Source organism: Lutra lutra, chromosome 1 (assembly GCF_902655055.1).
Source record: "Lutra lutra chromosome 1, mLutLut1.2, whole genome shotgun sequence".
In the NCBI taxonomy this organism is placed as follows: domain Eukaryota; kingdom Metazoa; phylum Chordata; class Mammalia; order Carnivora; family Mustelidae; genus Lutra; species Lutra lutra.
Genome location: NC_062278.1, coordinates 165,718,413 through 165,744,243, shown reverse-complemented (window position 1 = coordinate 165,744,243; position 25,831 = coordinate 165,718,413). Strand labels below are relative to the sequence as shown.

Here is a 25,831-nt window from a genome sequence, read left to right as displayed (position 1 = left end):
TGCTTTCCCCTCAAGAACAGAAAGAAAACAAGCAGGTGTGCTCTTACCACTCCCGTGTGACCCTGTACCATATTCTAGAGGCTCTAAAGTAAAAAGGGATGGGGGTAGCGGTTTCGGAATGAATACCCCCACCCCCTAACTCTTAATGTGGCTGTATCTGAATAAGGAAGTAATTAAGGTTAGATGAGTCATAAGAGTTGGGGGGGGGACCCTGATCCAGTAGGATCATGGTCCTTATAAGAGGAACCAGGGAGCCCACTGTCTTTCTCCCCACACCTGCATACGCAGAGCACATGGCAAGATGCAGCCACCTACAAGCCAAGAGAAGAGGCCTCAGAATGAGACCTACTCTACCAGCATGTTGATCCTGACTTCCCAACCTCCAGAACTGTGAGAAAAATAATTTCTGATGTTTAAGTCACCCAACCTGTGGAGTTTTGTATGGCAATCAGCACAGACTAATGCAGAAAGGAAGGGAGGGACGGAGGGAGGGAGGTAGGGAGGGAGGAAGGGACGGGGGGAGGGTATCCAGATTGGGAAGGAAGAAGTAAAATGGTCTTTACCCATGGATGATATGATCCAACTTCAAAAGATTTTGGGATATGAAAGCAATATAAAAAAACCAACTGGATTTCTATGTTCTTACAACTCAAGAATTAAATGATTCCATTCATAACAGCATTAATTTCATGAGGTCTAAGACTTGTACATGACAACTACAAAACTTACTGAAGGATATTAAAGAAGACCCAAATTAAAGTACAGACATTCCATGTTTCTGGCTTAACCGCTTCAAAATTGACAGTATGGCAATTCTTCCCAAAACTGATCTATAGATTCGACACAAGCCTCATGAAAATCCCCCATTAAGTTTGGTTTTTGTTTTTTGGAGTTTTTTGGGGGTAGAAATTGGCAAGTTGATCCCAAAATTATACGGAAATGTGGGGGACCCAAAATAGTTTAATAATTTTGAAAAAGAAGTTAAAGGACTTACACAACCCAGTTTCAAAACTGCCCCTAAAGTTCTAGCAATCAAGGTGATGTGGGGCTGGTATAAGGATAGACATCTAAGTCAATGGAATATAACAGAGACTAGAAATAAACTCCTGCATTTATGGTTAACTGATTCTTGACAAAGGCGCCAAGGCAATTCGATAGGGGGTGAGAATGGGGGGATAGTTCATCTTTTTGAAAAGTGGTGCTAGAGCAGCACCTGCATGGCTTGGTTAAGTGTCCAGCTCTTGGTTTAGGCTTAGGTCATGATCTTGGGGTCATGGGATAGAGCCCATCCTGAGCTCTGTGCTGAGCAAGGAGTCTGCTTGAGATTCTCTCTTTCTCCCTTGGCCCTTCCCATTTGTGCACGCTCTCCCCGCACCCCATCCCTCTCTCTAAAATAAATAAATAAATCTTTTTTTTTTTTTTAAAGTGGTGCTATCCTCATGCAAAAAAAAAAAAAAAAAATTTAGATCCCTACCTTGCATTACACACACACAATTGGTCAAAATTGTTCAAAGGCCTAAAATGTAAGCTAACTCTAAATCTCCTAGAAGGCATAGAAGAAAATCTCTGTGACCGTGAATTAGGCAGAGCTCCTAGCTATGTCATCAAAAGCATGATCAATTAGACTAAAAGGCCGATAAATTGAATTCATCAAAATTAAAAGCCTTTACACTTACAGAGTTTTTCTTTACACAATTAAGAAAATAAAGAGACAAGCCACAGATCAAGAGGAAATGTTTGCAAATCATAGTTCTGATTAAGAAACTATATCCAGAATAAAGAACTCTTGCAACTCAACAAGAAGACAACCTGATTTTATTTTTTTTTAAGATTTTATTTATTTGATACACAGAGAGAGAAATCACAAGCAGGCAGAGAGGCAGGCAGAGAGAGAGAGAGGAGGAAACAGGCTCCCTGCTCAGCAGAGAGCCCGATGTGGGGCTTGATCCCAGGACCCTGAGATCATGACCCGAGCCGAAGGCAGAGGCTTTAACCCACTGAGCCACCCAGGCGCCCCAACAACCTGATTTTAAAGTGCATGTAAATATATGGAGTTACCAGAGATAAATCATCAATAAATATATAGAGATATCCAAAATCTTAAATGATTATAACATGCAAATTAAAACCATAATCAGGTACCATTACACACACATACTAGAATGGCTTCTGATCAAAAAGACTGGCAATAACAAGAGTTAGTGAGGATGTGGAGAGACCAAATCCCTCACAGGCTACGTTCTGCAGTGTAAAATGGTGCAACTTCATTGTAAAACTGCTAAAAAAATTCCTTAAATTTACCACATGACTCAGCAATTCTATATCTGGGTTTCTACCCGAGGGAAATGAAAACATTTTCATGTAATGATCTGTCTGCCAATGTTCATAGCAGTGATATTCATAATAGTCTCAAACTAGAAACAATACAAATTTCACCACGTGGGGAATGAGTAAATTAAAAACGTGATACATTAAATTAATGGAATAGTATTCAGCAGTTTTAAAAAGGAACTATTAGTATGCTCTGCAACACGGACAAACCTCAAAAGGGGATGCTCAGTGAAGGAAGCCGGACACAAAAGATCCCATATTGTCTGATTCTGTTTATATGAAATGTCTAGAAATGGCAAATTAGAGACAAAAAACAGATCAATGGTTACCTGGGGCTGGAGGTGGGAGCAGGGATTGACTTCAAACAGGCATAAGGAAAAACTTTATGGGAATGGAAATGTTCTAAAACTGGATTGTGATGGTTGTACAACTCCATAAATTTACTTAAAAATTATTTATATATACTTACAATGATTACATTTTACAGTAGGTAAATTCCATCTCAGAGTAAGGATAGAAAAAATTAAATTATGGTTGGGTTTCAATGATTGATTATGGTATGGATAAGCTAGCTAAGGCCATTTGAAATCACCAGTAACTAATAGAAACAATCTTTTTTTTTTTTTTTTTGAAACAATCTTTTTAAAAATCTGGAATGATGTTTCCAGGTGGTTTCAACCGAATATAAGTGATATGAAGATATTATGTAAATTGTGTAAACATATTATAAATTTTATAGCCATGTTATCATAAAATCTTCAATATCCTTTGTTAAATGACATTAACAAAACACTATTAACCCATAAATGAATGTGATGTAGTCATGTGATGTAGTACTTTGTGTGTGTGCACATGTATGTACATATGTAAGTGTACTCAGATGGTAGAATAATGGGGTAAGGGAGGACTGCTAATATTCTCAGTTGTTTGACTTTTTTATAGGCCTATCTTCAGTCTTGTTTCATAATTTATAAGGAATTTAAGGAAAATAACAATCGGAACATACAGTCCATATAATACTTTACAGAATATGGCCAAGGATGTAAACAGAGGAAAATGAGTAGGCTTTCTTATTAAACAAGAAAAAATAAAAATGAATGAAATAGTCCACACAAGAAACTAGGAAGTTAAGGGCACCTGGGTGGCTCAGTCAGTTAAGTGTCTGCCTTGAGCTCAGGTCATGATCTCAAGGTCCTGGGATCGAGCCCCTGTTGGGGTTCCTGCTCAGTGGAGTGGATGCTTCTCCCTTTCCCTCTGCACCTGCCCCCTCCCCCGCCCCCACTCATGGTTTCTCTCAAATAAATAAATAAAATCGTTTTTAAAAAAGAAGAAGCTAGGGCGCCTAGGTGGCTCAGTGGGTTAAGCTGCTGCCTTCAGCTCAGGTCATGATCTCAGGGTCCTGGGATCGAGCCCCGCATCGGGCTCTCTGCACAGCGGGGAGCCTGCTTCCCTCTCTCTCTCTCTGCTTGCCTTTCTGCCTACTCGTGATCTCTCTCTGTCAAATAAATAAATAAAATCTTTAAAAAAAAAAAAAAGAAGCTAGGAAGGGGTACCACTGTGGAAGACAGTATGGAAGTGCCTCAAAAAATAAAAACAGAACTACCATATGATCTTGGATATTTACTCAAAGGAAATAAAACACTACTTTGAAAAGATAAATGCACCTCTATGTTTGTTGCAGCATTATTTACAACACCCAAGATATGAAAGCAACTCAAGTGTCCATCAACTGATGAGTGGATAAGAAGACATGGTAGGGACGCCTGGGTGGCTCAGTTGGTTGGGCAGCTGCCTTCGGCTCGGGTCATGATCCCAGCGTCCTGGGATCGAGTCCCACATCGGGCTCCCTGCTCAGCGGGGAGCCTGCTTCTCCCTCTGCCTACCACTCTGTCTGCCTGTGCTCACTCTCTCTGACAAATAAATAAATAAAATCTTTAAAAAAAAAAAAAAAAAGAAGACATGGTATATATACAATGGAATATGACTCAGCCATAAAAAAGAATGAGACCTTGCCATTTACAATGACATGGATGGACCTAGAGGGTGTTACACTAAGTGAAATCAGTCAGAGAAAGACAAATACCATGTGATTTCACTTATATGTAGAATCTAAAAGGTAAAATGAACAAACACACAAAAATCTCTTAAATACAGAGAACTTATAGTTGCCAAAGGGGAAGTGGGTGGGGGGATGGGTGAAATAGATAAAGGGCATTAAGAGGTACAAACCTCCAGTTACAAAATAAGTCGCAGAGACTCAAAGTACAGCATCGGGAATATGGTCAACAATACCGTACTAATGTTGTACAGTGACAGATGGTGACTACACTTATTGTGATAAGCACCGAGTAAAGTACAGTCCAGTCACTATGTTGCACACCAGAAGCTAATATAACATTGTATGCCAATTATACTTCATTAATAAAAAAAATTTAAAGAAGTTAGAAATAGGAGAAAGATAAAGTTTTAAAACATTATAAAAAAATTAAAACTGAAGTTAATTAGAAAATAGAAAAAATAAAAAAGAAGACTGATAGCTCCAAGAACTGGTTCTTCCGTAAAAACCTGAACACTAATGGGGAAAAGCCTCTTCACTGGTTTTCATAAACAATATACACTCTCAAAGCTTCTGAGAGACTTTCTTTTCCCTAGAGATTGGGGTGGGGGTGCTTCACAGAGCCCCTGGGTGGACAACTTCAAGTCCTTGGTTTTTGGTTGGTGTGGAGTGAGCAAGGCTCTCTCTTGCCATTCAGGCCACAGAGCACCCAGCCTTCTTACACCTCCCCAGCTTCTCAGCTCCTATTCTGTTCCCCTTACACATTGAAGAACACACACACCCCAGTTCTTCCTTTGAGATGAACTCGGGGGCCAAGGTAAGAGCATTCTTCTCCCTTGCAGGGAGGATGGGGACCTGAGGGCTGGGAGTGCACACTTCTGACCCGGTTCAGCCCTGCAGCCTGCACCCCCTGCCCACCCTTCCCAGGATCAAAGGAGATAAAGAAACTGGTCATGGAGCCTGTATGTCCCCACAGGTGACTGGACAGCCCCAAGGTGAGCAGAGGCCTGGGACCCCTGACCTTGGGAGGAGAACATGCCCACCTGGATGAGGCTGGGCTCCTGGCCTTTGCTCTTGAGCACCATGGTGTTCCGCCACGGCAGATACTTGTCCCTGTGGGCCTGGATCTCGTAAGCCAGTGTGGATTTCCGACTTAAGAAGCGCTCAGGACAAGGGGCGGGCTGAGACGGCAAGACCATCAGTTTTCCATCTGCGAGATCGTCCTGCGAAATGGGCAGCCCCAGCTCTTGGCTCAAGTCTTTGACCATGGCGGAGGATGGCAGCAGGCCTCTCGCAATCACCTCCCTGAGCTTGGTGCTGTGATGGCAGATGGAGTAGATCCTGCAAGACAGAGGGCCACCCACATGGCCTCACCTACCTTTCCAAACGTGTTTACCAGTCCTGTTTTCCAAGAGAATGTGCAGCTCAGGAGTCGTTTGGCTCATCCCAGCTCACAGAACTCAGGGACTCGAAGCTTAGAGTCCACCTGGACAGCCCACCAAAGAGAATGCCTCCTTTTCACTCTCCTCACAGCCCTCAGAATTAAAGGCTTCCCATAATCCACTCTGATTATTTTTCCGCTACTGTGGCCCACCCCTTGGCCTTGCAGATGCAGATAAAGCCCTGAGGAAGGCCGCTACCTGGAACGCAGCAGACACTTAGTAAATAGCAGTTTTCTTCCCTTTCCCTAAGACAGGGCCCAGCGTCCCCTCACTGACCGCTGGGGCTCTAGACACCCAAACGCTCCAGCACCTCCCCAGCACGAGCCTGCTGAGGCCCCTGGCACCGTCCCCCTTCCTGACTTGCAGCTTCGGCCTGCTGTTTGTGGGGTTCCCAGCCCACCCCTGCCTAGCCCTTCAGGTAGCGCTGTGCGGGGAGAGGTGGGAGATAACAGGACTCAGTCCCCACTCTCCATGGCCCTGGGCGCCCGCCCTTCCTCTCTCTCCCGACTCCACTCTCTCCTTCATTAATATATTTGATAAGCTGGGAGCAGACTCTCGGCCAGGGCTGTTGCTGGCTTTAAAGCTTAAAGAAATGGTTGGCATCCCCCACCCCTGGCTCCAGTGAGCAGACTGTCCCCTAATGAAGGCCTGCTTGCTGACATTCAAGGCCAACCCTTCCCAACGTCCTGAAAGAACCAGCCACTGTCCCTCACTGCCCCCACAGAGCCCGGCACAGGCTGGCCATGGTCCCAGGGCTCCCACTGCACTAGGCTTGGCCAGTCTCCACTCCAAACTGGGGGTGCCTCGCTTGGCCCTCCTGCTCCCTACATGAATGGAGAAGGCCCTCTGGGAGCATGAGCCATGCTCAGTCCTGCAGAAGGAGCACATGGCTTCGCAGGGTCACAGGCAGAAGGCCTGGGGGAGAAGGTGAAAAGGGGGAGAGGTTCACCAGCCCTGGAGTAGAACAGGACAGGTAAAGGCAGGCACAGAGTGGAAGATCTAGATCTTTGGAGGACGCCTTTCTGCATAGGTTAGGGAAGAAGCAACAGAAGCAAACATACAGCTGAGAGAGGAAACTGTTCCAGGCCTGGTGGATCTGGTTCTGGTCCCCATCACTCACTACTTGGGCTGTTCTGGGCTATTCCCCCAGAAAAGCAGATAGCTTCGTGTGACCTGTGTTCAAGGAAAGGGCCTTCCTTCTCCCAGTGTTTCCGAACCCCCTTGGGAGAACACGTGGAATAGAGGGAATGACACAGGTTTGGGGTCCCTGGGAACTGAATTCCACTCCTAGGCTCAGCCTCTTGAGGCATAAATTAAAATAAAAGCTGGGGCGCCTGGGTGGCTTAGTAGGTTAAGCGTCTGACTTCGGCTCAGGTCATGATCTCAAGGTCCTGGTATCGAGTCCCACCTAGGGCTCCCTGCTCAGCGGGGAGCCTGCTTTCTCTCTCTCCCTCTGCCCCTGGCCCTTGGAGGGGTCCCTGCACCACCCCCAGCGGCACCAGCTCCCCGTGGCCACCCCCTCCCCGTGGCCACCCCCTCCCCGTGGCCACTCCCTGGGATGCGGCCTGGCGCACCTGGTCAGGGCCTGGAAGGCCTTCTGCAGAACGCTGTTGCGGATGTAGAGCGCCGAGTGCTTCATGAGCTGCGACAGGGGCTTGAAGAGGTGCACCTGGTACAGGACGGTCTCCAGGTCGGCGTAGAGGCGGTGGCGGAACCGTAGCGCCGAGTTGTAGAGCACTTTGTGTTTGCCCGGCTCTGCCCTGGTGATTCTGGAAAGAGGCCAAGGGGCGGGGCCTTAGCGCCTCGCTGAGGACTCCCAGAATGCTCTGCGGTTTTGCCCTTGGGCAGAACTTGTTTCGGAATGCGTTAACAATAAATAATCTGAAAAACACCTGATGAAACATCTGATAGACGATCTTTTCCAAACCCTGGCAGTGAAAATGCAGAACCCTACTTCATTTTCCTCTTGTCCTGCCGCCGCTCCCATTCACACACTTGGCTGGCCGGCATTCCCAGCCTGGCAGAGGTGCTAAACACACCCCGCCACCCACGCCCCTGTGTTGGTACAGGCGGCTCCTACACCTCGGGGAAACTGAGGGAAGGCAGCATGGACCCTGCCTATCCCCTCGGTGAATGGGTGTTTGGTCATGAGGTTTTCCCCTTTGGCGAAGTACCTGTCCGAGCCTTTTGCCCACTCTTCCCTTGGCCTGTTTTCTTATTTTCTTATTGATTCATGGGAGGTTTTTTTACATATTCAGGATACTAACTCCACACATGGCAAATAATTTTTTTCTGAGTCTTTCTTTTCATAATTTTTTGATACCTTTGGACAAACAGAAGTGATTCTCTTTCATGTAGCTGGATCCAGCATCATTTTCCTTTATTCTGTGTACTTCTGTCTTGTTCAAGAAATCTTTCTTTATCCTAATCATCTGAAAGCTTTAGCGTTTCACTATTCAAAAACAGATTTTTCTTTTCTGGTGAACTCTGAATAAGACGAGGTAATTGTGGTCTAGCTGACTGTACTGTGTCCATCAATAAGGCATTCTACTTTTGTCAGATGTCCCGGCTGGAGGAAATAAGGTACTGGGTGCAACTGATTATTTTTGCAACTGATTGTGAGTCTGTAACTATTCCAAGTGGGTTTTAATCTACCTGGAATTGATTTCTGTGAATTGTGTGAGCCACTGAATTAGAAAACTCTCAGTGAATTAGGAACAGAGTGGAACTTCCTTAAATTGATAAAGGACATCTACAAAAAACCTATACCTAACATCATATTTGTAATGGGGAAAGTCCCCTCCATCACACGAAGGAAATACAGATTGGACAGGAAGACACTGAGGATGACACAAACAAATGGAAAGATATTCCATGCTCATGGATTAGAAAAACAAATATTAAAATGTCTATACTTCCCAAAGCAATCCATATATTCAATGCAATCCATATCAAAATACCATTAGGATTTTTCACAGAGCTAGAACAAACAATCCTAAAATGTGTATGTAACCAGAAAAGGTCCTGAATAGCTAAAGCAATCTGAAAAGGAAAAACAAACCCAGAGGTATAACAATTCCAGATTTCAAGTTATACGAGAGCTGTAGTAATCAAAACGGTATGGCAGTGGCATAGACACAGACACATAGATTGATGGAACACAATAGAGAGCCCAGAAATAAACCTATGATTATATGTCAATTAATGCATGATAAAGGAGGCAAGAATATTCAATAGGAAAACAGTTTCTTCAACAAATGGTGCAGGACAGCTCCAGGCAAAGAATGAAACTGAACCACTTTCTTACAACAAACACAAACTCAAATGGATTAAAGACCTAAATAAAACCATAAAACTCCTAGAAGAAAATACGGGCAATAAGCTCTTTGACATTGGCCTAAGTAATATATTTTTGGTTATGTCTCCTTAGGCAAGGGTGACAAAAGCAAAAATAAACAAACGGAACTACATCAAACCAAAAAGCTTTTGCACAGTGAGGGAAACCAACAAAATGAAAAGACAAACTGTGGAATGGGGGAAGCTACTTGCAAACAATATATCCAATAAGGGATTGATATCCAAAATACATAAAGAACTCATTTGACTCAACAACAACAACAACAACAACAAAAACCCAACTGAAAATGGGCAGAACAGCTAAGTAGAAGATAATTCAGATGGCCAACGCACACAATGAGGAAATTGCAACATCCCTGAACATCAGGGAAATGCGAATCACAGCCGCAATGGGATACCACCTCACACCTGTCAAATGACTACGATCAAAAACACAAGAGATGACAAGTATTGGTGATGGAGAATGTGGGGAAAAGGGAACCCCCATGCCCTGTGGTTGGGAAAGCAAACTGGTGCAGCCACTGTGGAAAAAAGTATGGAGATTCCTCAAAATTTAAAAACGGAATGACCATACCATCCGGCAATTCCATGACTGGGTATTCAGCCAAAAGAAAATGAAAACACTCATTCAAAAAGATATATGCACCGCTATGTCCATTATTTGCAATAGTCAGGATATAGAAGCAACCTCCGTGTCCGTCAACAGGTGAATGGATAAAGATGTGGACTGTGTGTTTGAGTGTGTAATGGAATATTACTCAGCCATACAAAAGAATGAAATCTTGCCATCTGCAACAACATGAATGTAAGTAAAGGGTATTATGCTTAGTGAAGTAAGTCAGTCAGACAGAGAAAGACAGATACTGTATGATTTCCCTTATATGTGAAATTTAAAAACTAGAACAATAGAACAAACAGAACAAACCATTCCATGGGTACAGAGATCAAACTTGTAGTTGCTGGGGCTGGGAGTTGTGGGGGTAGGCATGGGTGACACAGGTGATGGGGATTAAGAGGTACAAACTCTCAGTTTTAAAATAAATAAGTCACAGGGATGTCATGTGCAGCATAGGGAACAGAGTCAATCATACAGTAACTTCGTATAGTGAGAGAGTAACTAGATCTACCATGCTGATCATTTTGCAATGTATAAAAATATCAAATCACTGTCTTGCACACCTGAAACTAATATTGTAGGTCAACTATAATTCAATTAAGAAGAAAACATGTCCACACAAAAACCTGTACGTTATTGCTCACAGCAGCTTCATCTGTAATAGTCAAAAACTGGAAATAAACAAAATGTTCCTCAACAGATGGATAGTGAAACTGTGTCACATCTGTTCCATGAAATATGACCCAGCAACAAAGAGGAGCAAACTACGGATATATGCAAAAATGTGATTGGCTCTCCAGCACTGAGTGGATGCTGAGTGGAAACTCCTAAGGTCATATAATAGGATTCCACTAATATGTAAGAGTACATACAGATGAAAAAATTAAGTGGGCACCTGAGTGACTCAGTCATTAACTGTCTGCCTTCGGCTCAGGTCATGATCCCAGGGTCCTGGGGTCAAGTCCCATGTCAGGCTCCCTGCTCAGTGGGAAGCCTGTTTCTCCCTCTCCCATTCCTCCTGCTTATGTTCCCTCTCTCACGGTGTCTCTGTCAGGTAAATAAATAAAATTTTAAAAAAATGAAGGAGATGGAAAACAGGATAGTTAAAGAGGGTAGGTATGACTATAAACACACAGCATGAGGGAGCTCTCGGTAACAATATGCTAGTTCGAGGTCTTCATTATAGCTGTGGTCACACAAATCTGTATGTATAAACTGGCACAAACAACATACGTACTGACATTGGCATCCCAGCTTGATATCTGCACCACAGTTAAGCAAGATGTGACCGTTGTGGGGAAAGGGTATGTGGGAATCTCTGGAATATTCATTAAACTTCCTATGAATCTATAACTATTTCAAAAGTTGAAAGTGTACACAGATTTTTAATGCAGTGAGAATTGATTTTTGTGAATGGTTTGAGGTTTGGAAGTTGTTTTCCTTTTATCTTATGGATAAACAATTATCCCAACACCGTTTTTTTAAAAGTTTCTCCTTTCCTCAACAGATTTTTTTGTTTGTTTGCTAGAGGTATTTTTCTTCTTCTTCTTCTTTTTTTAAAGATTTTATTTATCTGACAGAGAGAGACACAGAGAGAGAGGAAATACAAGCAGGGGGAGTGGGAGAGGGAGAAGCAGGCTTCCCGCCAAGTGAGCAGAGAGCCTGATATGGGGCTCCATCCCAGGACGCTGGGACCATGATCTGAGCCGAAAGCAGAGGCTTAACCCACTGAGCCACCGAGGTGCCCCAGCTAGAGGTATTTTTCAAATGAGATTTTTTTTTTTTTAAAAGATCTTATTTATTTATTTGACAGACAGAGATCACAAGTAGGCAGAGAGGCAGGCAGAGAGAGAGGAGGAAGCAGGCTCCCTGCTGAGCAGAGAGCCCAATGCAGGGCTCGATCCCAGGACAAAGGAATCATGACCTGAGCTGAAGGCAGAGGCTTTAACCCACTGAGCCACCCAGGCGCCCCTCAAATGAGATTTAATTCAGATGTCATAATGTGTAAAATGTGTATAATTCAATCATTTTTAGTCTATTCATAGATATACGCAATCATCATCACAATTTTCAAGCTTTCTTATCACCTAAAAAAGAAACCTGTACCCATCTATACCCCCATCTATACTCTCATCCCTTAACCCACAACCCTAAGGATTCACTAATCCTCTGTCTCTATAGGTTTGCTTATTTTTGACATTTCATATAAAGGACTCATCCAATATGTGGCCTTTTGTGACTATCTCTTTTCACTTCACTTACTATAGTGTGAGTTAGTATTTCATTCTTTTTATGTCCAAATAACAGCTCATTGTATTTATATGTCACATTTTGTTTAGCCATTCATCAATTAATAAACATTTGGGTTGTTTCCACCTAATGGCGATCACAGTGCTCTTATAAACAGTTATATACTGTCCAGCGTGGACATGTGTTCTCATTTATCTTGGGCATTTACCTAGGAGGGTGACAGCTGGGTCATACAGTATCTCTTTTTAGCCATTTGAGGAACTGCCAGACTGTTTTCCAAAGTGACTCTACCATCTAATTCATTACCAGCAGTGAATGACAATTCTGAGCTCTCCACATCCTTGTCAACACTTGCTATTATCGGACATGTTTAATTCCAGCCAAACTGGCCAGTGTGAAGTGGTATCACATTATCTAAATTCACCCATTTCGTGTGTACAATTCAATGGTTTTAATATAGCCATTTGCTGCTGATCTTCCAATGCCGCACATCTTATGCTGCTGGCATGGAGGTCTGTATTTGGATTTTCTATTATATTTCATATGTTTGCTTGTCTATCGCTGTTCCAATAAACTCTTAATCACTATGGTTTTATAAGGAGGCTTGATATTTAGTAGAACAAGTTCTCCCATCTTGTTCTTGTTCTTATACACACAATGATGTAAATTTTTAAATCAGGTTCTCAAGCTCCATACTTTTAAAATTGGGATCGCTTTGAATTTATACATCTGGCTTGTAGATAATTGACACCTCTATAATACTGAGTGTTCCAATCCATGAACATGGTAGTCTCTTCACTTGTTTAGGTCTTCTTTAATGTTTCTAAAAATCCTATAATATTCATGATAGAGATGTTCTACTCCTTTTTGTTGAATTTATTCATGTGAATTTCATATTTTTATAATACTTTAAAAGCATTCACTTTTTAAATGATTTTTGTATATAGATGGTATTCAGAAATTCAATAGATTTTTATATTAATGTTTGTATCCAGAAACCTCATTAAACTATCTTATCTGAAAATATTTTTTATATTATCTTTGCAATTTTTTATACATTAATTTAAATTTTTTGACACGGTTTAAAACACTTATTTAAATTACTGCAACAAGGAGCCTGGGTTGGCTCAATCGGTAGAGCATCTGACTCTTGATCCCAAGGTCTTGAGTTCAAATCCCACATTGGGTGTGGAACCACTTAAATTACTGCAACATCTATCATTAATTTTCAGCCTTTCTTCTTTTCTAATATAAGCATTTGAGTCTATAAAGTTTCCTCTAACACTAACATCACCCCACAAATTTAGATACTATACTATTTTCATTATTGATCAATTCAATAATGTCTAATTTCTATTTGTTTCTCTTTCGGTTATTTGGAAGTATTTGTTAATTTCTAAGCATGTGAGTTTTTTTCCTGGTTAATGATCTTTTATTTGTAGCTTCACTGAACTGGGGTCCATGAGCATATTTTATATTTTTCTTCTACTGGGACAAAACTGTTCATTGAGATACATACCATATCCCTGACTTAGCCAAACTGCAAAGTCTGAGGTCATAGTTTCTCAAACTGCCCTGACTTCTGATACCAACTGAAGTTCAAGGTGTTCCTTTTTTTTTTTTTTAAAGATTTAATTTATTTATTTGGCAGACAGAGGTCACAAATAGGCAGAGAGAGGGGGGGAAGCAGGCTCCCCACTGAGTAGAGACCCAGATGAGGGGCTCGATCGCAGGACCCTGGGATCATGATCTGAGCCAAAGGCAGAGGCCTTAACCCACTGAGCCACCCAGGAGCCCCAGTTTAAGGGGCTCCTAATACCACCCTCAGGCTCAACAATTTGCTACAAGAACTCACGGAATTTACTGAAAGCTGTTACACTCACACTCACAGCTTATTACAGGGAAAGGATGCAGATTAAAATCAGCCAGAGGAAGAGACACATAGGGCAGAGTTTAGAATGGTTCTAAACACCACGTTCCCACTGCTCTTTCCTCATGGAATCAGGATGTGTTGCGCTTATGACATTGCTGAGGGACAATACGCACATAGAAGTTCCCCTGAGCCTTGGTATGTAGAGTTCTTATTTGGGCTCCATTACAGAGGCATGATTGATTACTTGCTTGATTGCTCACATGGCAATCTCAGTCTCCAGATCAACTGACATGACAAGACCAAAGCCCTATCCCTAAATCACACATTAACAGAATCATACAACAGGTGGCCTTTTACTGGCTTCTTTTACTCAGTACGTTTTCAAGGTTCATCCATGTTGAAGTGTGTATATCAGTACTTCATTCCTTTTTCATGGCTGAATATTATTCTATTTTATGGATATATCACATTTTGTTCATTGGTTGAGGGATATTTGAGTTGTTTCCACTTTTTTTTTTTAAAGATTTTATTTATTCATTTGACAGACAGAGATCACAAGTAGGCAGAGAGGCAGGCAGAGAGAGGGGGGAAGCAGGCTCCCTGCTGAGCAGAGAACCCAATGTGGGGCTCGATCCCAGGACCTTGAGATCACAACCTGTGCTAAAGGCAGATGCTTTAACCCACTGAGCCACCCAGGTGCCCGCTTCCACTTTTTTGACTATTATAAATAATGCTGCCATGAACATCCACATACAAGTTTTTTGTGTGGACCTGTTTTCAGTTCTCTTGGGCAGATAACTAGACACAATGCCAGCTCCTCCATAGCGCCTCTTGGCTTACCAACACATCGAGACAGGGCCACACAGGGCTGCTCTCCTGTCCTGGATGAATACAACTCAACCTCAGGACTACTTGCTGTTGTCAGCATCTAGGTTCTAGGGTATCTGAACTCCGAAGACAGAGAGGGGGAGTTTCCAAACTCAAAAAGGGAGGTACTGGGGCGCCTGGGTTGTTCAGTGGGCTAAGTGTCCGACCAGCTCAGGTCATGATCTCAGGGTCCTGGGACTGAGCCCCATGTTGGGGCTCAGCAAGGAGTCTGTTTCTCCCTCTCCCTCTGCTCCTCCCCCACCCAGCTCATTCTCTCTCTCTCTTGAATAAATAAAATCTAAAAAATAAAAATAAAGAGGCCCTTTAAGCCCAAACTAGGATACTTGCAAATAAAAAAAGGAAAAGAGAATTGTCATGAAGACAAAACTGAAGAACTGAAGGACCATAAGGGGCCACCTGCTCCAGCCCAGAATATAAAAGTTCGATCGCCTCTACAATATTTCCACTGAGGAGTAATTAGGTATTCCTAAAGGTCATCAGGGAAGGAGAATATTCTGCAGCCTAGGCAGCTTCTCCAGCCTCAAAATAGTCAGATAGGTCTTCCTTAGACTGAGTGGAAATCTACTTCTCTGTGGTGTCCATCTTAGGGCCATACAGGATTTTCTTCTCCTTATTAGCCAAGTAGGCCCCTCAGAAGTCTGAAGGGAGGGCCCATTTTCCTGAACCACCCTTTCTGCTGCGTGGCCCTAAAGTCTTCCCTTCATCCAAAGGCAAGAAATTCTGCCTGTGATCAAGGTCAATAATGGAGTCCTGTGAAGTGTTCTATAATAAACCCCAAAAGGAACTGAATCAATATATCCTTCTTACAGATGAGGACACTAAACCTGAGCCTGGCTTCAAAAGATTTCCCCCTACCAAAAAAATAAAAAGATTTCCCCACTCCACTCACTCAGCATCCATCATCATGACTTTTACATGAAACACAAACACCAAAAAAACACCCACCTACCGGCTTTGATGGCTGTCCCATAGCTGCTTCAAGCCTTGGTCAGCCAAGCCCTCCAGAATGAGAAGGTGGAGCTTCCCATCCAGCAGGTGGAAGCCAGTGAGCACATCCAGGTCCTGCCTTTCCTGGATCTTCACCCGCATCTTAAAGGCTGAAAGGATTTGCTGGATGTTCCTGATAGGGTGGGCCTCCAGATCAAGGGCCTTGGCATTGATCATGGTGATGTCCTGCAGCAGGCCATAGAGGAGGGAGATCTTCTTAGAGTCAAACACGAAAATGATGCGGCCAAACTGGGTACCTGAAAGCTCTGGGTCAGGGGCTTCAGCCCTGGCCTGCAGTGGCACAGCAATGTCCACCCGCATCTTGAGCAGAGAGTTGGCCTCAAGGTAGTTACCCATGGGCATTGGATTGCGCTGGAAGCCATCTGTGGGGACCCGAAACCCCACAACCTTCCTGATCTTGCCATCCTGGCCACGGTGTTTGGGCTTGGGTTCACAGCTGTGGATGGGGACGACCAAGTTCAAGTACTTCTGGCCAAGGAGAAGGTCAGCAAAACTGACCTGGGCAACCCCATAAGGGTCCCATATCTTGTTATGGGATTCAAAGGGGTTGCTCTCTGTCTCTTCTGGAGAGATGAGGGACTGGAGGTTGAGGTATGCATCCAATGGGTCATCCCCAAACAGGGTGGGCTTCCGGGAATACTCCTCTAACTTGCGGTCCCTGTCATGAACTTGCACCACCATGGGAGGCCCCTCCAGGTATTCCCTCAGGTCACTGGGCTGCATTGCCCCAAGAAAGATGACATTGATGTCCTGGAAATGGATGTGGATTCCATGGGGCCGCCCCTCCGTTCTGTGAACCGGAGTCTTAAAGAACTGGTACTTGCAGTACACAGGGATGCACAGCCTCTAGGAGAGAATGAGGTGACAACAGATCACTAGGCTGTAGTGGCAGTCACTCTGCCTCCCCTTTAAAGGTAGGCTCCCACAGGGGGCTCAAATCCTAGAGCCACATTGGTCCCCTGCAGTCCCTGTGGCCTGGATTTCCTCATCCACAAAATACCAAGGAAAGAGCCAGCTCTCCAAGGTCATCCCCAGGATTAAGTGACATACATGAAAGCACCAAGATGGTGGCTGACACAAGACAGGGCTTAATAAGTATTAAGTCACTATTTCCTCCTCCCAAACTGAGTGCCATGAAGACAGGACATGTGCATTTTGTACAGTTATATTTTTACTTCCAAGCCCAAGGCTAGGTGCAGAAAAGGTGGAGATAAGTGGTTTTTAGAAAAGGCAATCTGTATTTCCTAGACATCTTGGAGGGTTGCTATGGGCTCACCTTTGGCATATTAACAGGTATCCAAGCAGAAAGTTACCACAAGGTGAAGAAGGGCTCAGAGGTGTGGGGTTTAAGAGGGCATGGAAAATAAGATGGAAAGGAGTGACAGAAAACAGGGTATCTTGCATATTTTAACCTTGACGCTAAGACTTTTTTAATCAAAAGTTAACCCTTATGAAAGTTTGTGATCTGAATTCATACTCCAAGTGTACTATTTATTTTACACCGAAACCTTTAAATAATCCTGGGTTGGTATGCTCCCAGGTACCTCGTAGAAGTTTTCAAAAAACCTTCTACAGAAATCCACTTTCAACCTAGGCTTCAAAGAATCCTCATGGAGAAAGTTCAATTAAATGTGAAACCACAGTAAAAATTACAAAATTCCTAAGTAAAAGGTACTTCTAGCAAAATTGGTTGCACAAAGCCATAAGATATTAGAGTGACCAGAAACATAAACTAAATATATTTGTTTGGTTAGGTATATAAAAAGGAATATAATAAGGTCAAATCTATTTTAGTTCTATTTTCTAACAATGAATAATTTTAAAATATCACCTACAATAGCATAGAAACATAAAATGCTTGAAAGAAATGCAATGAAAAATGTGTAAGACCTGTACACTGAAAAGAACAAAATAGTGCAGAGAGAAATTAAAGAAAATCTAAATAGAGAAATATACAATCTTCATGGATAGGAAAATGCAATTAATTCTAGATGAATCATAGACCATATACATCTTCTTGAAGAAGACATAGGAGAGAATCTTTTTTTTTTTTTAAGATTTTATTTATTTGTCAGAGAGAGAGGGAGAGAGAGCGAGCACAGGCAGACAGAATGGCAGGCAGAGGCAGAGGGAGAAGCAGGCTCCCTGCTGAGCAAGGAGCCCAATGCGGGACTCGATCCCAGGACGCTGGGATCATGACCTGAGCCGAAGGCAGCTGCTTAACCAACTGAGCCACCCAGGCGTCCCATGGAGAGAATCTTCATCCATGTGGGAAAAGATTTCTTTGACAAGACACAAAAAAACACTAATTATAACAGCCAAAGTTGATAACATGGACTTTATCAAATAAAGTTAAGCCCTAGACTGGCATAAAACATGTATAATACATGCCTATATGTCTATATATAGATATAGATATAGGTATAGGTATAGATATAGATAGTGTATACCTATATATATAATGAAGGACTTGTATACAGGATATTAAAAAGAACATATATAAAATAATGAAAGAAAAAATTAAAAATATTAGAAGATGAACTTTAAAATTTGGTTAAGTGAAGTAAGCACACCCCACCCTCCATCTCCTAGTGAATGTATCCAGAAACCATAAACAGAATGCATAGAGCAACTGTCAGAGGCCTCTGAAAAGTAAAAGGTAATGGGAAATTGGAAATGGAAACCAAACTCAAAGTACAACCAACACAGCTATGAGTTTACTGGGTTTATTTTCCTCTTGTATGTCGCAGACTGGACTCAAAAGGAAGCCTGAATCCCAGAATTGTGCACCAGACACAGACAGAGCTCTAAGAGAAGCCCTCTCTTTCTGTTCTAAGGAGTGGGAGGAAGGACCCCCATAGGATACAAAGAGCGGGAGTTTGGAAGGATCCACTGTTGTTTTTCTCTCTTGGCCCTGTCCTCATGCAAGTTCAAGCTCCAAAGCTACAATCTGATGGTGGCAGCAGCTGGGCAGGCACCTAAAAATCTGAGACAGGGAAATCCTTTTCAACCAGAGGAATTGTGATACAAAAAGTATGTGGTAAACCCTCAATATTGTTTTTACTCTACATATCTTCCCACCATCTGTCCTCAGAGGCAGACTAAGTCCCAGGAAGGGCATGTCAGAGTGGAAATACTAAAGGTACACCTTTCAAGCCAACAGACCAGGAAAATGACTCCTTAGGATCTGGGGAGTGTAGAAAGGGGGAAATCAAGGAAGGGATTCCATAAAGTTATGTGTAAACTTACCCCTCGACTGTGCACGTGTGGAATCTGGCCTTAAGCAGCATACCAGGGGTTTCGAGAACTGAACTACAGAGACCATGGCACAGACCTGACTGGTGCCTTAGTACTGCACATGCAGGACAGGCTTGAATATCACTACAAAATCTTTGAAAACTGAACTGGCCTTAAAACCACAGCCACAAACAAAACTAGGAGGTGGTTCTTTGAAAGACCTATCAAAAAGAAAAGAGAAAGGACGCAAATTAATAAAATCATGAATAAAAGAGGAGAGATCACAACCAACACCAAAGAAATACAAACAATTAAAGAACATATTATGAGCAACTATATGCTGGAAAATTTGACAATCTGGAAGAAATGGATACATTCCTAGCATATAAACTACCAAAACTGAACCAGAAAGAAATAGAAAACCTGAACAGACCCATAACCAGTAAGGAGATTGAAGCAGTCATCAAAAATCTCCCAACAAACAAGACCCCAGGGCCATATGGCTACCCAGGGGAATTCCCCCCAAACATTTAAAGAAGAATTAATACCTACTCTCCTGAAACTGTTCCAAAAAATAGAAATGGAAGGAAAACTTCCAAACTCATTTTATGAGGCCAGCATTAGCTTGATCCCAAAACCAGACAAAGACCCCATCAAAAGGAGAATTACAGACCAATATTCTTGATGAACACAGATGTGAAAATTCTCACCAATAGGATCCAACAGTACATTAAAAGGATTATTCACCACAACCAAGTGGGATTTATTCCTGGGCTGCAAGTTTGGTTCAACATCTGCAAATCAATCAATCTGATAAATACATTAATAAAAGAAAGAACAAGGACCATATGATCCTCTCAATAGATGCTGAAAAAGCATTTGACAAAGTACAGCATCCTTTCTTGATCAAAACTCTTCACAGTGTAGGCATAGGGGGTACATACCTCAATATCATCAAAGCCATCTATGAAAAATCCACAATGGCTATCATTCTCAATGGAGAAAAAACGGAGAGCTTTTCCCCTAAGGTCAAGAACATAGCAGGGATGTCCATTATCACCACTGCTATTCCACATAGTACTAGAAGTCCTAGCCTCAGCAATCAGACAACAAAAAGAAATAAAAGGCATCCAAATCAGCAAAGATGAAGTCAAACTCTAACTCTTTGCAGATGATATGATACTTTATGTGGAAAACCCCAAAGACTCCACTCCAAAACTGCTAGAATTCATACAGGAATTCAGTAAAATGTCAGGCCATAAAATCAATGCACAGAAATCAGTTGTATTTCTGTACACCAGCAACAAGATAGAAGAAAAAGAAATTAAGGAGTTGATCCCATTTACAATTGCACCCAAAACCATCACATACCCAGGAATAAACCTAACCAAAGAGGCAAAGAATCTGTACTCAGAAAACTATAAAGTGCTCATAAAAGAAATGGAGGAAGACACAAAGAAATGGAAAAACGCTCCACGCTCATGGATTGGAAGAATATTGTGAAAATCTCTATGTTACCTAAAGCAATCTACATATTTAATGCAATCCCTATCAAAATACCGTCAATTTTTTTCAAAGAAATGGAACAAATAATCCTAAAATTGGTATGGAACCTGAAAAAACCCCAAATAGCCAGAGGAATGTTGAAAAAGAAAGCCAAAGTTGGTGGTATCACAATTCCAGACTTGAAGCTCTATTACAAAGCTGTAATAATCAAGACAGTATGGAACTGTCACAAAAACAAACACATAGATCGATGGAACAGAATAGAGAGCCCAGAAATAGACCCTCAACTCTATGGTCAACTGATCTTTGACAAAGCAGGAAAGAACATCCAATGGAAAAAAGACAGTCTCTTCAACAATGGTGTTGGGAAAACTGGACAGCCACATGCTGAAAAATGAAACTGGACCATTTCCTTACACCACACACAAAGATAAAGTCAAATGGATGAAAGATCTCAATGTGAGACAGGAATCCATCAAAATCCTTGAGGAGAACACAGGCAGCAACCTCTTTGACCTCAACCACAGCAACTTCTTCCTAGAAACATCGCCAAAGACAAAGGAAGCAAGGGCAAAAATGAACTATTGGGACTTCATCAAGATCAAAATCTTTTGCACGGCAAAGGAAACAGTTAACAAAACCAAAGGACAACTGACAGAATGGGAGAAGATATTCACAAATGACATAACAGATAAAGGGCTAGTATCCAAAATCTATAAAGATCTATAAAGAATTTATTACACTCAACACCCAAAGAACAAATAATCCAATCAAGAAATGGGCAGAAAACATGAACAGACATTTCTGCAAAGAAGACACCCAGATGGCCAACAGACACATGAAAAAGTGCTCCACATCACTAGGCATCAGGGAAATACAAATCAAAACCACAATGAGATACCACCTCACACCAGTCAGAATGGCTAAAATTAACAAGTCAAGAAATGACAGATGCTGGCGAGGATGTGGAGAAAGGAGAACCCTCCTACACTGTTGGTGGGAATGCAAGCTGGTGTAGCCACTCTGGAAAACAGCATGGAGGTTGCTCAAAAAGTTGAAAATAGAGCTACCCTATGACCCAGCAATCACACTACTGGGTATTTACCCTAAAGATACAAATGTAGTGATCCAAAGGGGCATGTGCACCCATTTATAGCAGCAATGTCCACAATAGCCAAACTATGGAAAGAACCTAGATGTCCATCAACAGATGAATGGATAAAGAAGATTGGTATATATATACAATGGAATACTATGCAGTCATCAAAAGAAATGAAATATTGCCATTTGCAACAACATGGATGGAACTAGAGGGTATTATGCTGAGCAAATTAAGCCAATCAGAGAAAGACAATTATCATACAATCTCTCTGATATGAGGAATTTGAGAGGCAGGGTAGGGAGTTGTGGGAAGTAGGGAATGAAAAAAATGAAACAAGATGGGATTTGGAAGGAGACAAACCATAAGAGAATCTTAATCTCATGAAACAAACTGAGGGCTGCTGGGGGGTGAGGGGGTAGGGATATAGGGTAGGGATATGAAGGGGTAGGGTTGGGTTATGGACATTAGGGAGGGTATGTGCTATGGTGAGTGCTGTGAAATGTGTAAACCTGATATTCACAGACCTGTACCCCTGGGGCAAATAATATATGTTAATAAAAATAATTTTTAAAAAACACAGCCACAGAAGGTAAATTGGAAATTACAGCTTGACCCTAACTAAGGTTATTATCTAATAAAACAAAAAGCCAACATTCTCCATAGGATTTAAACAAGACTCAGGGACTCACAACTTTAATATTTAAAATGTCTAACATATAACCCAAAATTACTTGACATATGAAGAACCAGGAATGCTGACCAGTTATCAAGGGGAGAGACAACCAACAAAAGCCAACTCTGAGATGACTTGAATACTGGAATTATCTGATGAAAACTTTAACACAATTATAAACATTCTCCAATAAGTAACTGAACATTCTTGAAACAAATAGAATATAGCCAGTCTCAGCAAATGGAAACTATAACGAAGAACCAAAGGGAAATTTTATAACTGAAAAATATAATACCTGAATTTAAAAATTCACCTGAATGATCCAAAGAACAAAATGTAGGTGGCAGAGGAATGAATAAGTGAAGTTGAATATAGATCAATATAAAATATGCAATATGAGTGGTGCCTGGGTAGCACAGTTGGTTAAGTGTCTGACTCTTGGTTTCAGCTCAGGTCGTGATCTCAGGGTCATGAGATTGAGCCCATGTCAGGCTCTGTGCTCAGCACAGAGTCTGCTAGAGACTATCTCTCTCTCTTCTTCTATCCCCAGCCTCCAACACACACACATTTCCCTTCCCCTCTCTCTCAAATAAATATTTTCTTTTTTTTCTTTTTTTTTTTTAAAGATTTTATTTATTTATTTGACAGAGAGAAATCACAAGTAGGCAGAGAGGCAGGCAGAGAGAGAGGAGGAAGCAGGCTCCCTGCTGAGCAGAAAGCCCGATGTGGGGCTCGAACCCAGGACCTGGGATCATGACCTGAGCCGAAGGCAGTGGCTTAACCCACTGAGCCACCCAGGCACCCTCAAATAAATATTTTCTTAAAAAAAAAAGAAAGTATGCAATCTGAACACACAGAGAAAAAAACATTGAAAATTAAAAGTAAATTGAGCCCCAGGGACCTGTGGGACAACAAAAGGCCAAACATTTGTACCATCAGAGTTCCAGAAAAAGAAAAGAAATTTGTAGAAAAGATATTTGAGGAGGCTGGGAAGATGGCAAAGTAGGAGGACCCTAACTGTGCCTCCTCCCATGGGTACAACCAGATAACACTCACTTCAGTGTAAATAACACAGAAAACGATCTGAAGATGGGCAGAACAAACTCCAAATCTAAAGGTAGAGAAGAGACCACATCAAAGAAGGGAGGAAGGAGAAAGAGAGAGTTTGGGAGCAAGATGGACAACATCCGTGGTGGGGAAGGAGCCAGCAGTACAGAGAAGAGCAAAAAACAGACTTGAACACTGGGGAACCCACAAGGGGAAGACAAATCCCCATAACATTTGGCATTGAAAGGAAAAGGGGCCAAATTTCATAGGTTCTTACAACCTGTGGGACTTAAAGCCTGGAATTTTAAAAATCAGCAGGCTTAGCCTTAGGAGAGCCTGGAAGGCATTAGGAAGAAGCGTCCTTGTCCTTAAAGAGACAGCATGACAAACAACCCATGCAGATACAGCCTAGAAGCAGCAGTTTAAAAAAATGCCATGGTTGGGGGTGGGGGAAGCAGATAAGAGTCAGAGTGATTTACTCATCTCAAAGCATGTCCAAGAGGCAGGATCACTGGGAGACACCTCCAGAAACAAAGGAGCTGGCAGACACAATTTCCTTCCCCTACTCTCCAGCATAAACATAAGGCCATCTGTGGGAACCAGTGCACCACTGACAGTCACTATCTAACTTGCTTACACCATGTCCTCTGTCCCACCCCCTGCACTTTGGCAGATTTGCCTTCCCACTCATGCTTGCCTCAGTACCCACACTGCAGGGCCCCTCTCCCAGAAAACTGGCGCAAACCCACCAACACCTCATCTCCTGACCTAGGTATTTTGCTGGACCTCAGTTCAAGTGGCAGCAGCTGTGTTGGCAGGTCTCATTGCACAAGCAGCCAGTTTACACCTAGTTAAAATGTACCCCACCCCTGCTGGGAACAAAATATTGCCCATAAGAGGCAAGGGGAGGCTCTGCCGACAACTGGACTGAAAAAAGGAGTGGGGAGCAGGACTCAACAGCAAGACCTAGGCAACACACACAGGAGACATTCCCTGGAAGTGACAGGTCCTGGGCAACAGGAGACACTGCACTGCGGGGCACTACAAGACCTCTTTTTCATAAGGCCATTACCTTCAAGAGCAGGAGAAGTAGTTGACTTTCCTAACACAGAGAAACAGACATAGAGAGTTAGAAAAATTAAGGAGACAGAGAAATATGTCCAAATGGAAGAATAGGACCAAACCACAGCAAGAGAACTAAGTGAAATGAATAAAAGTAATATGCCTGACAGAGAATTTAAAGTAATGATCATAAAGATACTCACTGGATTTGAGTAAATAGTGGAGGACATAAGTGAGATCCTTAGAGATAAAAAAGAATCAGAGATGAAGAACACAATAAATTTAAAATACATTTGGTGAAATTAAGAAAAAGCTAGATGAAGCAGTGGAATGAATTAATGACCTGAAAGACAGTAATGGAAAGTAACCAAGATGAGGAAACGAGACCAAAAAAGTTATGCAAATTGAGAACTCAGTGACCACATAATAACATTCGCTATATAGGGATCCCAGAAAAAGAGAGAGAAAGGGGGTCAGAAAATTTATTTGAAGAAATAATAGCTGAAAATGTCCCTAATCTGGAGAAGGAAACAGATATCCAGATCCAGGAGGCAAAAAATCAAAAAAATCAAAAATCAACCCAAGGAGGCCCATACAAAGGCACATAGTAATTAAAATGGCAGAAGTAGTAATAAAGAAAAAAACTTTAAAGCACCAAGAGAAAAAGAAGACAGTTACATACAAGGGAAACCCCATAAGGCTGTCAGCAAATTTTTCAGCAGAAATTTTGTGGGCCAGAAGAGACCAGCAAGATATCTTCAAAGTGCTGAAAAGGAAAAATCTGCAGCCAAGAAGACTCTATCCAGCAAGGCTGTCATTCAGCATAGAAGGAGAAATAGAGTTTCTCAAACAAAAACTAAAGGAGTTTCATGACCACTGAATAAGCCCTGCAAGAAATATTAAAGGGAACACTTCAAATGGAAAGAACACAAGTGAGTATGAAAAGTAAAAAACACAAAGGATTAAAAATAAGCATTTCTGTAAATATCAGTCAAAGGGATTCATAAAATAAAAGGATGTAAAATATGACACCATAGGACACTAAAGCATGGAGGGGAGGGGTAGGGAGTAAAGAATGGGTTCAAACTTAAGCAACCATCAACTTAACATAAACTGTTATACAAACATAATGGTAACCACAAATCAAAACCATTAATAAATATGCAAAGAATAAAGAGAAAGAAACCCAAATATATCACTAAAGAAAATCATCAAACCATGAAAGAGAGAAAGACAAGAAAGAATCAGGGAAAATCTTCAGAAACAACCACAAAAGAAGTAATAAAAATGCAATAAACCATCAATGCAAAAGTCTCAATGTAGACCTAAAGACACCTGCAGATTGAAAGTAAGGGGGTGGAGAAATCTCCATATCTCCAAAAT

The 25,831-nt window shown here is 42.0% G+C and overlaps 1 protein-coding gene across 1 annotated transcript in view; it reads right to left on the bottom strand.

Moving 5' to 3' along the window:
• Positions 1-25,831, bottom strand: part of CFAP92 (cilia and flagella associated protein 92 (putative)) — a 99,069-nt gene that overhangs the window by 17,863 nt on the left and 55,375 nt on the right. The window contains exons 14-16 of the mRNA XM_047743485.1: positions 15,763-16,667; positions 7,404-7,598; positions 5,431-5,728 (exon numbers count right to left, since the gene is read on the bottom strand). Of these exons, the coding sequence (XP_047599441.1) occupies positions 5,431-5,728; positions 7,404-7,598; positions 15,763-16,667 (1,398 nt within the window). The remainder of the gene's footprint in view (positions 1-5,430; positions 5,729-7,403; positions 7,599-15,762; positions 16,668-25,831) is intronic.